Raw genomic sequence first — 16,407 nt, 5'->3', positions numbered from 1 at the left:
CAATAGATCTGTTTGTCATTTAATCTTCGACCTTCAGCCTATTTACAACTTTAACACCATTTTCAGCCAAATTCAGCATTTATATTGACTGGACTGTTGTTACAAATCATGTCTGGGTTACACATTTCTAATTGCAGGAAGTTTGTTCATGTTTTTGTGTCAATGTTTACCATTGCTCACATTTTCCATTCATTTTTCCTGTCACACATCACAATGTAGCCTGGGTTCTGGGCTCTCATCACTCAGAGTTCTGTGGAGTGTCTTTTCTCAATCTCTCAACTCCGTTGTGGGTATTATATTCATCAACTGACCATAGACAGCACTGGGGCAATTTACTGGGGACCTATTAAAAGTCCTTGCAAACAGCAGTCCCTATAAATTTATGAAATAATCAACAAACATTTATTTACTTTTGGATAATTGTTTTGTGTTTTTGGTTTCAATATTGGTTTCTGTAAGCTCCACCACACCCTGGAATGAAAAAGGATCACACTAAATATGCTAATTGGGTTGGGAGGCACTGACCCCTATGGAAAAGGTGTGGCATATGTGAACTCTGGGATAGAGTTGTCAGCCTCAAAGTTGGCTTCCAAAGTGTCTGTACTTTCAATGTTATGAGTGGTGTGCGACACGATGAGCACATCATGCTGGTGAATGTCCGTTACCCTGACAGCGATCATGATGATTTCATTCTGCACCCATCCACTGTCCCCTCAGTATTCGAGTCACATGTCAAACCAGAAAATGGTTGCTAGGTGACAAGGGTTATCCTCTCTACACCTGGCTCATGACTTTGTTCCACATCCCGAGCACATGTGAGCAGTATGTGAACAGTGAGAGCCATGCTGCCCTCTGAAAGATCACAGAGCAGAGCATTGAGGTGCTGCCCGGACTGTTCTAGAAGATCCGCCAGTTCCTGCTGGAGCCTGTGTCCCAATTCATGGTGATCTGCTGGATCCTCCACAGCCGGAACATCATGAGGGCAGAGACTTTCCAGGGCCGAGGTGGAGATGGTTAGCAGTTTCAAATTCCGAGGGGTGCACATCTCCAAAAATCAGTCCTGGTCCACCCACCACGATGCTACCACCAAGAAAGCACAACAGCGCCTATACTTCATCAGGAAACTAAGGAAATTCGACATTGGAACCATCTAAAATGGCCACCTGCAAAGGACCAAAGGGAACTGTGGTCAGCTTGGACACAGACAAGTACACAGCTTCTGTGTGTTGTGCAAAGAAGCCAGATCTGACTGAAACTTGTATTCATTAAGAGTCAATCACAATTTCCCCCAGGACAATAGAGTTTGAATCAAGGAGTTACAACAGTAGCAGACTAACTGGCGCCACTTCCCCTGATTTGGAAAGGCCTATGTGACTAGGACAATGATAGCTGGGACCCGCCCAGGCACCGAGGTATCTGCCCCCTAATTGGCTAGGATCAATGAGGGTGATCAAAACCCTATCGATCCATTGGAGCTGGAGATAGGACCACCCAAAAGTGCACAAAAGAGAAGAAGGATAAGAAGCCCTGCGCACTAGGGATCAGCCTCTTTTGGACCGGCCTGTCTGCGACCTATTGCAACACATCAACTAGCCAAGTTCAAGGACCCGCAATCGCTACCTGAAGGACAAGCCCAGCCGTGATGAACCTGGAGACTTCCAGCTGACCAACGGGGACACAGGTAAAGGCCTTATCTCCCGCACAGAGCCGGTCACCCCAAAGTTGAGTAAAGGTCATCTTAGTTATTAGGTCTAGTTTAGTGCGTAGTCGCGTATATCATTGCATAGAAATAACTCTTGTGTTGTTATATAAGAAACAGCTTATGGTTCACATAGAAATGTAGAAGTCAACAGCATGTTAACATTAACTCTCACCAACTTTTACAATTGCACCATAGAAAGCATCCTTTCTGGCTGCATCACAGCCTGGTATGGCAACTGCTGGGCCCAAGATTGCAAGAAACTTCAGAGAGTCGTGAACACAGCCCAGTCCATCACACAAACCTTCCTCCCATCCATTGACTCCATCTACACCTCCCGCTGCCTGGGGAAAGCGGGCATCATAATCAAAGGCCCCTCCCACCCAGCTTACTCACTCTTTCAACTTCTTCCATCGGGCAGGAGAACACGCACAAACAGACTCAAAAACAGTTTCTTCCCCACTATTACCAGACACCTAAATGACCCTCTTGTGGACTGACCTCATTACCACGACACCCCTGTATGTTTCATCCGATGCCGGTGTTATGTAGTTACATTGAGTACCTTGTGTTGCCCTGTTATGTATTTTCTTTTATTTCTTTTTTTTTGCATGTACTTAATGATCTGTTGAGCTGCTCGCAGAAAAATACTTTTCACTGTACCTTGGTACAAATCCAATCCATGCGAAGGGTGAATTCCCTGACTGCCCGCTTTACTGTTTCCCTGGGCTACCAGAATTCTCCTCCTCATTGTGATCCCAGTGGCTGTAGCGTGGCTGCTGGGAGGTTACAGTCTTTCACTGGGGAAGACAGCACTGACCTTGCACAGCAATAAGCTGAGATGTCATGACTTCAGTCTGAGCTTCCATGGCAGCGCTCAGATACAGGATAGTACCTTGTACCCTTCCTGAGATGCGTTTACAAGAAGGGATGGCATTTAATCAGAGGGGAGGGGTAGGGAACATGCCCACTTCCCACCTCCACTGTGAACAACTCTGAGGGAGGAAGGCTGATGGACAATCTTGCCACCCCCCTGCCCATTCAGGCCCCTAACTGGGTTACTGATGCCAACTGATGGGTCTCATTCTGCTGTCGCTGGTATTAATCCAGACACAAGCGGACCTGTCACCAAGCCGGGAGCACGATGAGCAAACCTGTGCCGGCTTCTTATGGTCTCCCGAGGGGAATTCCTAATTCAGAGGCACTCAGTGCTTGATCGAGTGACCTAGCATTAGGAAGGGCAGGTGGGGCGTGACCGCTGAAAGCCAACGACCTGCTGTTGTTCCTTACCACTCAAAGTCTCCCCACAACCCCTTCCTGTGACTTCCCTGAGTTGCTCTGCGATTCTGGGCCTCCAGCTGCTGTCTTCTCGGGAGTACTGAGTGGCAAACAAATGATGTGGCTGATTGGCTGGCAGATCTTGGTGGGAGGGTCTTCCTGATCTTGGAGTCCTGTGGAGCACCCACCAGTAGCCTGATTGGTCTCTGTGCAGCAAACAGCCAAGATCCGTGTCACACGCATAAAATACCCCCCAATGTATATTTTGGGTACAGCCCAGTACCAGGTTGAAGTTGGACCATATCTATGCCCATTTACAGTGACAGCAGACCAGGTCTGACAATGCGCCAAGTATCTGATGCACACGCCTGTCAACCTTTTCTTCTTTGTTTCCTGGTTGAGTCTACGTTCTCCGGAGCAGAAACCATCTGAAACCGCAGGTGAGCTGGCACCCACACTGTCCTTTCCCACTGTCCTGGCTACAGCCCAGTGACTCACTCCGTGCAGATCCTGTCTCTGTGCCACCCTCTATAGTTCACTCAGTGCCAGTATCTGAGCTGCTGCCTGTGAGTGTGAGATTGAGTGATGGTGTTCCTTCTTCATCTCTTGTTCCTCTTGCACTTCAAGATCCTGCACCAGTTCTTGACCAGCTGGCAGTTCTTGTCTATCTGACATGATAGAGGGGCTGGGATAGGGTTAGGGTGAAGGAAGTGAAGGAAAGCAAGGGATTCACAAATGTACCATCTGCAGCTTGTAAACCACAAGAGGTTGTGGGATGAGGGGGAAATGGGATGGGAGGAGGTGGATTTGGGAGGAACAAACCATCATCCTCTATTGTTTCACCCTGACCATTGACCACAGCCTCAGTTGTGGCTGCACCAATGATTTCCAGTATTGAGCCCCCCCACCCATACTGCCATGCTGGTCTCTGCCGGATTGGTGCTGTTGCCTCTGGTTATGGGCCACCTTGTCCTGCAAGAGAGAGGGAGATGTGTCACTGAGTTTGTTGCAATCTGTTTGGGTGATGTGGCTTTCATGGTTGAATATCTGGCAGTGTGTGCAAGCTGTGAGGTGTGGGTGTGATGTTTGCATTAGTGTTAACTGTGTGTGGGTGAGGTGGAGACATGTGAGCTATGATTGTGTTGGATGTTTTTAGGAGGTGAGTGAAGTGGGTGTGGTGAATGGGGCAATGTGTGAGGCTAGTGGTGCTTTTGTATGTGTACAGCAAGGAACAAATTCACTCACCCTGACCACTCGTGTGGGGTCATCGAACATTTTGTGCCTCTGCCTCCAGGTCCTCGGAACTAGATTGCTGGCATTGGCCATGACGCTGCCTGATCCCACTGCCTTTGCAATGTCTGTCTGGAGGGTTTCGTGCTCCCCTGAAGGAAGGGGACCTCTCTTCTCCTGTCCACCTCCTGGACCAAGGCCTCCAGTGCTGTATCAGAGAACCTAGGGGATGCTGCCTGGCCTGTTGCACCATTTCCACTTCTCTTTGTGCTCAGAGTCTCTGCCTGAGTTGCAGCACCTGCTCCTTTCAGAGGTGCAGATTGTGTTTAAGTCATACAAACTCACTTTAAATGGAGCTAACCTCACATAAACCTGGGCCCCTGTTGAGGGTTGCAGACCCTCAGCAGCACGTCAGCACTGAGCTGGTCATCACTTATCAGTGAAATTAGCAGCAGCACCAAGTTTCTGAGCTGCCTGTATCACTGCGAATGGGTGGGAAACAATTGTCCATCAAATTAATTTTAACCTCATGGTGTTAGACAGCACTGGAGCGTATACAGAACTGGGGGTGGAAAACATGAACGAGGTGAAGGGTTGCGGTCATTTCCATTCTGAATATTGAGAAATAATTAAGAATAAAAAGGTTTCTGTGCCTTACCTTGTCTGTACCAGCGGAAAGGTCCACTTGCATCAATTGCAACAGCTATTGGTCCAATCCATTTCACTGCATGCTCCAAAAACCTTGTCCTTCGTCTGATACGTCCGTACGTTCTGATTGTGACAACAAACCTATTTCTCCGAAAGCTGCATGTTCCATCCTAAGAGTTAAACAAATTGTGAAAAAATTTGCAGAGTGTGAGTGATGCGACCATCACGACAAGAGAGGAAGCAAACTGTGGCTTCAATCGACTTACAACTGAGCAGGCCTGCGACCAGAAGAACTGAGGGCAGATTCACAAGACCGCAGCACTTTATACTTCCGGTAGTGGGAGGGGCCATGGGCGGAGCCAAGGGTGGAGCCCTGTACAAGTTCCTCATCTCCCCCTGTGGGCAGAGCCGCGCAACGGCTCACAGATGGAGCCCACAGGGACACAGTGATACACAGTGTGAATTACGCATTATACATTCACCACATTTACCCCCTGTAACAAAAATCAAGTCCGGCGGGGTGACGGGTCTCACCACAGTGAGAGTGAGCGAGAAGGGTGATATTGCAACAGTGGCTTTCACCGCTGTATTGCTCAGGAGATTTAAGAAGTCCCACACCATCACTTGGCAGTGCCTTGTGGGTAGTTTATCTTGGGAACTCCATTGGGGGATTCGCATGTCCACGGGATGGTGGTCTCTCTCCGTGCTGGGTGTTCCCATGGTGAGGGTGTTCCTGTGTGCATCGGGGCGGTGGGGGGGGGGGGGGGGGATTCCTCTTTTTCTTAACTGGGGCAATCGTAACCCGGATCCCCACTCCCTCTTAGCATGGGACGCGGATGCAGTATTTCTTTCTTCTGAAGTGCGGGACCATAGGACAAGAAAAGCCAGCTGTACTGCCAGTGAGCTGCACACCTCTTTGTCCAGCTGAGCCAGCATTTCAGAGAAGAAAAGGAAAATTTGGCCCAGGTGTTCAAAGCCTGGTGTTAGAATAAGTGTTAGACGGCTCCCAATGTATAAAAAAGACCTGAGTGTGTTCCGTTGCCCTGTATTAGAATGAGCAGCTCTTGCAATACCCTCACACTGACTCCATTTCAATGGGAAACAGTGACACTTGTAAAAGATCCTTTCAGTGCCCAGAACCAGAAACTGCAGTGAGATATTATCCTTGGAGAACGAAACTGCTCAACTCACCAATCCAAAATTGAAGAAACAGTTAGCAGCAATTCCATTTTTTTTTAAATTAACATATCTGAAAAACAGTCTTCATAATGATACTCTCAAACTTCTCAGCTCAGCTTTGTTTTGGGCGGCACGGTGGCACAGTGATTAGCACTGCTGCCTCACAGTGTCAGATCCCCGGGTTCGAATCTGTGTGCAGTTTGCAGTTTCTTCCCATGTCTGCTTGGGTTTCCTTTGCGTTCCCCGGATTCCTCCCACAGACCAAAGAATGTGCAGGTTAGGTGGATTGGCTATGCTGAATTTCCCCTTGGAGGGGTTCCAGGGATAAGGTGAGGGATCGGGCTTAGGTAGAGTGCTCTTTCATGGGATCAGTACAGACTCGATGGGCCAAATGGCCTCCTTCTGCACTATAGGGATCCTATGATACTATACTGAGCAGAGGATTTTCTGTATCTCTCTCGCGAGACCCTCATCACCCCTCTCTACAATTTTTAGCACAGGATGGTGAGGATGAATTGCTACATTTTGCATCGTTCTCACTGTCACCTTGCTATAACTGCTCACGCACACACGTACACTGGCGCATTGTTCCCAGTGTAACACTGAGAACAGTGACTGTGAGAGAAACACCAGCACGAAAGACAATTTACACAAATATTCACAGAGAACTGTTTCAAACCAAATTGCTTCTTAATTACACCCCAATATTCAAATCAAGTTGCAGCTTCAATTACATTCCTAATGAGTAAACACCTCTCTCACCAAATGACCGGATTGAGACAGAGGCCGATCTTTCAAATAGCTTTCACACCAACTTTGAAATGGCCCATGAAACGCCTGATGGACCGGCTGCTGATTCGCCAGTTCCGTCATTGACGGGCAGCACGGTGGTAGAGTGGGTTAGCCCTGCAGCCGCACGGCGCCAAGGTCCCTGGTTCGATCCCGGCTCTGGGTCACTGTCCGTGTGTAGATTGCACATTCTCCCCGTGTTTGCGTGGGTTTCTCCCCCACAACCCAAAGATGTGCAGGCTAGGTGGATTGGACACGCTAAATTGCCCCTTAATTGGAAAAAATTAATTGGGTACACTAAATTTGGAAAGAAAAAGTTCCGTCATTGACGCAACGCCATGGCTGCACTTAATAATTCCCCCCCCCCCCCCCCCCCCCCCACACAGCGTCGCAGGCAAGATGGCCGCCAGGAGAGCAGCAGCGCAATTTCAGGACGGTGAACTCGAGAGACTCCTGGACGGCGTGGAGGGGAGGAGACTGGTGTTGTATACCGGGCTGGGCCAGAGGACAGCAGGCGACATCATTCGCCATGCCTGGGCAGAGGTGGCAGGCGCCGTCAACGCTGTCAGCGAGGTGGCCCGGACTGCACACCAGTACAGAAAAACGCTGCACAACCTCCTCAGGGCAGCCAGGGTGAGTACCCAGCACTGTGCCCCTGTCACCAACTTCCCTACCTGCCACACACAGGTAACCTGCGCCCACCCCCCCCCCCCCCCCCAACCCGGAGCATTATGCGCCCCGGAGAATCGGTCGTCGGGGCGGGTAATGTGATGCTGAAGTCTGCACGGTTTTGTCGGGTTAGGGGGTCCTGAGAATCCAAAATCGTCACGAAACCAGCGTCAAACCCAATTTCAGCGTCGGAGCCAATTCTCCAGCCGATTGCGTTTCGCGATTTTGGCGTGATGTCTCGGAGAATCCAGCCAAAGCTGTTCCTTCATTTTAAAGAAACAGCTTATATTTGAATAACTGGGCAGCCAGATCAAGCATATGGGGGAACCAAAGAGACTAAAATAATCTCTTCTAGTCTTATTTATGGCAGTATAGGCGGCATGGTAGCACAATGGGTATCACTGTGGCTACACAGCGCCAGGGACCCGTGTTCGATTCCCGTCTTGGATCATTATCTGTGCGGAGTTTGCACGTTCTCCCCGTGTCTGCATGGGTTTCCTCCAGGTGCTCCGGTTTCCTCCCACAAGTCCCTAAAGACGTGCTGTTAGGTGAATTGGATAGTCTGAATTCTACCTCAGTATGCCCGAACAGGTGCCAGAATGTGGCGACTTGGGGATTTTCACAGTAACTTTATTACAGAGTCAATGTAAGCCTACTTGTGACACTAATAAAGATTATTATTATTTTTCTGTGGATGCGATCTGACGGAAAGGTTTCTGGGCGGGATCTACCGGCTGCGCTGCGCCCGAAAAGCAATGTGGTCGGTAAATGCCGGGAGACCGGACTCCCGGGATCAACCTAGCTCAACGCACCTTGCGAGATCTCGCGAGATGTTCGGATGTGATATCTGTTGGATCTGCATATTCGAGTGAGACAGCCAGTCTCACCCTAATATGCATTCCTGAGATCCAACCAAGGTGTGGGATCTAACTCCCTCGCCTTGGAAACATCGGATGAATGCTGTTCAGTGCTGGTTTCCACCAATGAGGACCAGGTGGAACAGGACTGCTGGGGGTCTCCCAGGGGATTGGAGGCTCCCAGGTGCATGCCCTCTGGGCAGAGAGATACCCTGCACTGCTGGTGCCACCTGGGCACCTTGGCATGGCTAACCTTCCACCCCACTGTGGGCAGGAATCAGATTGTAAATTTTGGTAGATCTGGATAGACCTTACGAGGCGCAACAGCTTTCGGGAAGCCGGGGGGAGGGGGGTGCAGGGCAGTAACCGGCCATGTTGTGCTCTCGTTTGTGCATGGTTATGTTGACAGGGTAACTGTTGTACTGGGCGAGGTTGTACATTCCACAGGTCAGAGCCGGTTAGAGTTTTGTCAGCCGCCTGTCGCATCAACATTCTGCCTCACAGAATGGGGAGCAGAAATATGAATGAACTTTAACACTCTGAACTCCTCATTCAAACTGCATGAGAGCAGGAGGTGCTGAGTGGAGATTTGAGGGATCATTACAAGAAAAGGGGAGAAATGAAAGAGAGAACTAGTCCCTTCATGAAAGGTGATATTCTCTCAACCTCCCTCACGCTGGTTAGAGGGTGACATTGGTGGAAACGTGGGAGCAGATTCTCAGGGAAGAATTGATCCAAAGCTGGATGTCAGCTTCCATTCTATTTGGACTGGGTTCCACAGTCTAATACCATGAATATTGTAAACATTTTGTAACTGGGGATTGGAAAAGCATTTAAAAGAGATTTACCGTAGCAGTATATGGATAATCTGCATCCGTGTTGATGCCTTTATTGTTTCTCACATAGCGAAAGGCATTTGCCATCCATCCACCTCGACATCCATGGTTACGATATTTTCTGGTACAATCAACCAGGTTCTGTTCACTCAGGGAAATCAGTTTTCCACGTCTCCGAGCCCACTGTCCTTCGATGGCACCGGTCGCACTGAAAGCCCAGCAAGAACCACAGCCTCCCTGGTCATGACAGAAATAAAATAACATTCTGATTAAACATTCCTGGTGTGATCTAACCGATTTGCAACAGAGTCCCGTGTCGAGTGCGTTGAGCCGGGTGTTTCCCTGCACTCACAGCGCCGAGAATCATCACTCCATCTAACTGGACTTTGTTTCAATCCGGGGCCTCAGCAGTGAACACCCCACCCAGGCCGCAGTTAGTCCCATTTCAGGCACCGAGGAACTCTGCTCGCCAGAACTCCTCAGTGCTGGAGGAGATTGACCATCCCCCACCCTGCCCCAACCCATCCCTGCATCCCCCCCCCCCCCCCCCCAAAGCACTAGGTCATCAATATGGGGGTTCTTGAGCCCTTGCACCCTACCCAGACATGCAGGGCATCCCCAGCCCGATACCTAATGTGGGAAAAATGCCACCTCTGTCAGTGCCCCTGCCAACTAGCAGTGCCATGTGGATAGTGCCAGGCTGGAAAACCCAGGTCACACTGCCAGGTTGCCAGGCTGGCACTGCCATGGTGGGACCAGTAGTGTCAGGGTGCCAGCCTGCCTCGAGGGCAACCACCTGTTAGATCCTTGGGAGACCCCTTGCCCCAACTGCCATTCCTCCTTGTCCCCATTTGTGGGAACCAACAGCTCTCGCCTGAGTTGTCCAAGATGAAGGGGTTAGATCCCAGGGCCTTGGCAGATCAGGCGAGCTACATATTAGAGCGAGACTAGCTGTCTCACTCTAATACACAGATGTGCCGAATACTGAAGCTGACTACAATGGGCAGGATTCAGATTGTGATATATTGCAAGATCCCCTGTTCTGGCGCACCATGGCCAGCAGATCGCACCCAAAATCTTTGCATTGTCAGATGCAGTGCAGATTTACACCGACGAAGTTAGTTCATCTTCTTAATGAGATTTCTAGAAGACACATGGGATCAGTGAGTGTCTGTGTGGCAGGTTTGGGAGGGTATGGATTTCACTCTTACTCTTCAGTGCTGATTCTGATTAACCGGGGAATAATTTGAGAAGAAAGGTCAGGGATAGAATCATGGGCAAAGTAAGTCAGCCCACTGCTTGTGACCAAGGTTCCAATCCACATGTGGAGGAAGTGTTTCCAGCTGTTTCAGCTGGAGCTCAGGGTTGCCGAGCTGGAGGGGGAAGCTCAACATCAGGGAGGACGGGAGTTTCCTGTGTTCCAGGAGATGGTCACTCCCCAGCTAAGGAGCCTTCAGGATGGGAGGTGGGTGGATATCTGGAGGAGTAGGAAGAAGCAGAAAGTACAAGTATTTTTGGGGAGTCACTCTCAAGCAGATACACAACGTTGGTGGTGGCTGTGAATGACAACACCTCAAAGGAGTGCAGTCCAGACTGCGGTATCCTTCGGCAAGGGGCTCCAGAGAGGGAGAACAGATGGAATAGAAATGTAATTGTTATAAGAGATTCCATAGTTAGGTGTTTCTGTAAATGTTGTCTGGAGTGCTGTGTGGTAAGTTGCCTCACTGATGTCAGGGCAAAGGACATCATGAAGAATATACTGCAGGGTGAAGAGAGTGAGCCAGAAATTGTGTCAGTATCAATGACATCAAGAGGATAGGGATTGTGGGCCAATGGTCAAAGTTTCAGGAATCATGGAGAACGGTAACAGCTCTGGATTACTCTCCCGACTAGCGAGAGTAGAAATAGAAAAATCGGGAGGATCAACGTGTGGCTTGAAGTGCAGTAAATGAGTGCTTCAGGGCTTCTGAACATTGGGACCAGCTCTGGTACAGGAGGTACCGACTCAAAAAGAACAGGAGACATCCCATTAGGCCTGGGATCAATTTCCTCTAACAGTTGGGGAGATTTTCAATTTAATTGACAGTGGGTTAGGCACCAGAAAGTAGTAAAGTGGAACAAGGTGCTTCAAGTGAAGTGTTGGATAATCCTCGGGAGCCTTAGCTCACATGGTTGGACAACTGGTTCATGATGCAGAGCGAGGTGAGCAATGTGGGTTCAATTCCTGCACTAGCTGAGGTTATTCATGAAGGCCCGATGTTCTCAACCTTGACCCTCGCCTGAGGTGTGGTGACCCTCAGGTTAAATCACCATTAGTCAGCTCTCCCCCTCAAAGGGGAAGCAGCCTATGGTCATCTATGGCCTATGGTGACTTTACCTTAATCTTAGAAGGAAATAGTATCACATTCGACAGGAGTCGACTAAGCATGGCTGCAAAGACAGGTTAAGAATACATGTACGTTAACACACAGAGTAGTGAATAAAGTTGGTGAGTTACAAGCACAAAGATCAAAGTGGAAATATGGCGTAGTAGCAATAATAGAAACGTGGTTGATGGTGCGGACAAGGCTGCGAATATTCAATGATACAAAATGTTCAGACAAAATAGGGATAGAAGGGGGAGGTAGGATGGCAGCAATTAGGGAACATACATACAGCATACAGTGCAGAAGGAGGCCATTTGGCCCATTGAGACTGCACTGACCCACTTAAGCCCTCACTTCCACCCAATAATCCCTCGTAACCGTTTTGGACACAGGGCAATTTAGAATGGCCAATCCACTTAAACTGCACGTCTTTGGACTGTGGGAGGACTGTGGGAGGAAACCGGAGCATCCGGAGGAAACCAACGCAGACACGGGGAGAACGTGCAAACTCTGCACAGACAGTAACCCAGAGGGGATTCGAATCTGGGACCCTGGCTCTGCGAATCCACAGTGCTAGCCACTGTGCTACCGTGTTGATGTTGTGTTGCAAAGCGAGGATGTCCTGGAGGTAAAAGGACAGAATCTACTCGTTAGACATGGTGCAAAATGTGGATGATTACACAACTCGGGGGAGGGGGGGGGGGTATTATCTAAGTTTCCAGAGATGGAAAGTGAGACAGAGGGGAAAATATGCAGAGAAATCACAAAGAAGTGAATCACAAAGCACACTGGGCTAAATCGCTGGCTTTTAAAGCAGACCAAGGCAGGCCAGCAGCACAGCATTCCCGTACCAGCCTCCCCGAACAGGCGCCGGAATGTGGCGACTAGGGGCTTTTCACAGTAACTGCATTGAAGCCTACTTGTGACAATAAGCAATTTTCATTTTCATTTTCATTCATTTTTCATTTCATTTCATTTTCATTTCAAGAAGTGCAAAAGTAGGGAGTGATGATATTGAGGGATGTTACTGAGTTTAGCATCAAATGGGAAAGTGTTATAGTAAAGGGAAACGGGAGGAGGCATTTCTGAAAGGTGTTCAGGAGAATTTCATTTCCCAGAATGCTCCTGGTCTAATGAGGGAGGAGGCATTGCTAGATCTGGTGCTGTGAAATGAATGGATCAAGTGAATGAAGTGTTAATGGGGCAACCAAACAGAACCAAAAATGGACAGGAAAAACTGGAAGATAATGGGTGATCATTAATGCATTGATGTTTCAGATAAAGGCGAGGGATATTACAACCAGAGGGAAAGCTAAGGGATCCAAAGCCTGGGCTCCTCGGATGAAGGGGGAAATGGGAGATTACGATGAAACAATTAAAGAGAGTGCATGATGCATGGCAGGTGAGGTAATGGATATGGGGGCAATAATTGGTGGGCAGGCTGCATTATAGAACATAGAACATAGAACAGTACAGCACAGAACAGGCCCTTCGGCCCTCGATGTTGTGCCGAGCAATGATCACCATACTCAAACCCACGTATCCACCCTATACCCGTAACCCAACAACCCCACCCCCCTTAACCTTACTTTTTAGGACACTACGGGCAATTTAGCATGGCCAATTTACCTAACCCGCACATCTTTGGACTGTGGGAGGAAACCGGAGCACCCGGAGGAAACCCACGCACACACATTGGAAAGGCTGGTTCTGTTTAAAATAGATAATTGTCATGTCTGACAGCTTTCAGCCTGAATTCAAAAGGGAATGGGAGTGAAGATAATTTTCCAATCTTCCCCAAATGCCGGGGAGGTGACAAAAGACTAGAGTGATAAATGTGACACCCTTTCCCAAGAAAAGATGATCTATGTTCTATGTTCTAATGGCAACAAGTTAGTTACTGGTGTTGGCTCACTCAGCTGGTGTCGGGGTTTAGAAACAATGAACTGAAGGCCAATTAACTGCATCGGAGAGTTGATTAAGTGGAGCCAGCCTTGGAAAAATAAAGATGCTGGATTAATTTAATTGAGTTTTAGAATGAAACACCCTCTGGAGTCTATGTAACAGACTAGGCATTGAATGAGATTGCAATCATTTAGAATATAAGAACTAGGAGTAGGAGTCGGCAATTCAGCCCCTCGAGCTTGCTCTGCCATTCAATGCGATCATGGCTCATCTTGGCCTCAACTCTACTTTCCTGCCTGTTCTCCACAACCCTTCAACCCATTACTAATTAAATATCTGTGTATCTCCTCCTTAAATTTACTCAGTATCCCAGCATCCACCGCACTCTGGGGTAGTGAATAGAGCAGATTCACGACCCTTTGACAGATGTATTTTCTCCTCACCTCTTTTAAATCTGCCACCCTTTATCCTGAAACTATGACCTCTCGTTCTAGATTGTCCCACAAGAGGAAATATTTGTTCTATGTCTACTCGGTCAATACCTCTTACCATCTTATATGCCTCAATTAGATCTCCTCTCATTCTTCAAAACTCGAGAGAGTAAAGACCTAAACTGCTGGATCTTTCTACATAAGACAAACCCCACATCTCTGGAATTAATCTAGAGACCTCCTGTGAATTTCCCCGAATGCAACTACATCCCTCCTCAAATAACTGTACATAGTACTGCAGGTGCAGTCTCACCAATGCCTCGTACAGTTGCAGCAACACTTCCTTATTTTTGTACTCTATTTCTTTTGCGATAAAGGCCAAAATTCCATTTGCCTTCCTTATTATCTGCCTTCCCTGCATACTAGTTTTCTGAGACCAGGACATCCAGATCCCTCTGCACCGAATCATATCTCAGACCTTTCTCTGCATATAGATAATAAGTTGCCTTTCCATTTTCCCGAACCAAACGGATAACCTAACGCTTATCCACGTTAAACTCCATCTGCAAAATTTTGATCCACTCACCTAACCCATCTATATCCATTTGTAAGGTTCTTATTTCCTCATTGCAATTTACTATTCCACCTATTTGGTGGTTCAATGAGGGGTGAGAGAACTGGTTTTACACAGGGTATATCTGTCAATCTGAATATGATCAGGGTGTTGCACGTGTTCTAGGCAAAATTGGGATTGTGAGTTTTGGGTTGCAAGAGAGATGTGTAAAAATCCAGGTGTGGTAGAAGTGGGTGGTTTAAGGTGCTGTGAGATTATATCCTCGCAAGATTGAGCTTTTCTTGTTGATGAATGTGGTGAGGGATATCCTCACTTGCATGGTAAGTGGAGTTGTCAGTTGTGGAAAATGGAATGAAAGCCAATAAAACTCCAATGGATGAAACAAAAAGTATATGCAGTAGAATCCAGGAACTTGTGCTTTATTAGCAAGAAACCATCAAATGTAGAAATGTGAAGGAAGTGATTGGAGGCAGACTGAGAATAAAATGCTGAGGGATTAATCATAGAAGGGGGAGCAGAGAAAAGTGGAAGTGAAAATTAATTAACCACAGAACAGATAGCACCATTTTGCCATCACTCTCTATCGATACAGGCAGCCCTCGACTTTACAACATTTGAGTTCTGACAAATGGCACTTATAACGTCTATAGATTGACACCCCATTTTGACTTTACAAAGTCGGTTTTGAGTTTATGATGCCATGGCAACACATTCATAAAGGCACATTGACACTCCCTGCTGTCCTTTAGGGGTATCATGGTGACACAGTGGTTATCACTGCTGCCTCACAGTGCCAGGGGCCCGGGCTCCATTCCAGCCTTGAGCCACTGTCTGTGTGGAGTTTGCAGTTTCTACCCATGTCTGCGTGGGTTTCTGCCGGATGCTCCGGTTTCCTCCCACAGTCCAGGGATGAGCAGATTAGGTGGATTAGCCTTACTAAATTGCCCCTTTGTGTCTAAAAATCGGCTGGGATTATGTGGATAGGGCAGGGGAGTGGGCCTGTGTAAGGTGCTCTTTCAGAGGGTTGGTGTGGACTCTTTGGGCTGAATGGCCTCCTTCTGCACTGTAGGAATTCTATGGTTCTATTCCATTCTACCTGTATAACTGGACAGGTCGAACTATCTTTATTACGTTATAAACAGGTGTTTATTCTGTTTAATTTTTTTTGCCCAACTATCGAAATGTTAATGCTTTTATATACTCATGTTCTATTTAATATGTGGTCAGACTCACAGAACTTCAAGGTTAAACAGGCAACTGACAGTGATCGAATGGCTTCAGTATATCTCCCACACAATCGAGGAACTTGTGCTGAGGCATGCAGGCATTACAGGACAAGTGGTGAGAGCATTTTACACCACCAGGTGCCCACAAAGGATTTCCAGCCCTGGCTCAAGAACCAATTCCCCAATTGTACTATTGTTCCTACAGGAAAATCGGTTCGAACTTATGACTATTCGAGTTCCAACCTGGATTTCAGGAACCAATTGTGTCATGTGCCCAAGCAGTGCCTGTAACACCCCTTTGATATCACAATAGAGAAGAATATCAAGAATTGTGTGGGAGGTAAAAGGTTTGAGGGAGAACATGGATTCTGAATTTCGGATGGAATGTCCTTTTTATTTCACTATCTTTTTCAATGTGTGTTTAACTGTGAGGCTAATTTTTTCTTCAGTTCGACTTAGTATTTTTACAGTCATTTCAAAAGGTGCCTGAAGAATAAAATTATTTAATTCAATGGGTTCTTGTAAGCAAGCGTGGTTTTGATAAATTTACTTCTTCTCCATTTACCAGTTTAAAATATTACGGAATGGAATCAGGGTTATTGAAGTTAACGAAATTATTAAATTGTGGAAACTAGACTTTGATGTTAACCACAGTGAAATTCGTGTGATTAGAAATTAGGTGAAAATCATTATTTGATATGAGTTTATTAAAAATTGAAT

General features: G+C 47.5%; 2 protein-coding genes across 2 annotated transcripts in view; one reads left to right on the top strand and one right to left on the bottom strand.

The window, feature by feature from the left end:
* The window catches only part of LOC119952927, a 1,042,551-nt gene that overhangs the window by 379,055 nt on the left and 647,089 nt on the right, over positions 1-16,407 (top strand).
* LOC119953601 (procathepsin L-like) overlaps positions 1-16,407 on the bottom strand; it is a 32,572-nt gene that overhangs the window by 2,192 nt on the left and 13,973 nt on the right. The window contains exons 5-6 of the mRNA XM_038778021.1: positions 9,198-9,422; positions 4,866-5,025 (exon numbers count right to left, since the gene is read on the bottom strand). Of these exons, the coding sequence (XP_038633949.1) occupies positions 4,866-5,025; positions 9,198-9,422 (385 nt within the window). The remainder of the gene's footprint in view (positions 1-4,865; positions 5,026-9,197; positions 9,423-16,407) is intronic.

Source organism: Scyliorhinus canicula, chromosome 18 (genome assembly GCF_902713615.1).
Source record: "Scyliorhinus canicula chromosome 18, sScyCan1.1, whole genome shotgun sequence".
Taxonomy (NCBI): domain Eukaryota; kingdom Metazoa; phylum Chordata; class Chondrichthyes; order Carcharhiniformes; family Scyliorhinidae; genus Scyliorhinus; species Scyliorhinus canicula.
The sequence above is the reverse complement of the archived record's forward strand: the minus strand, read 5'-3'. Positions and strand labels throughout refer to the sequence as shown.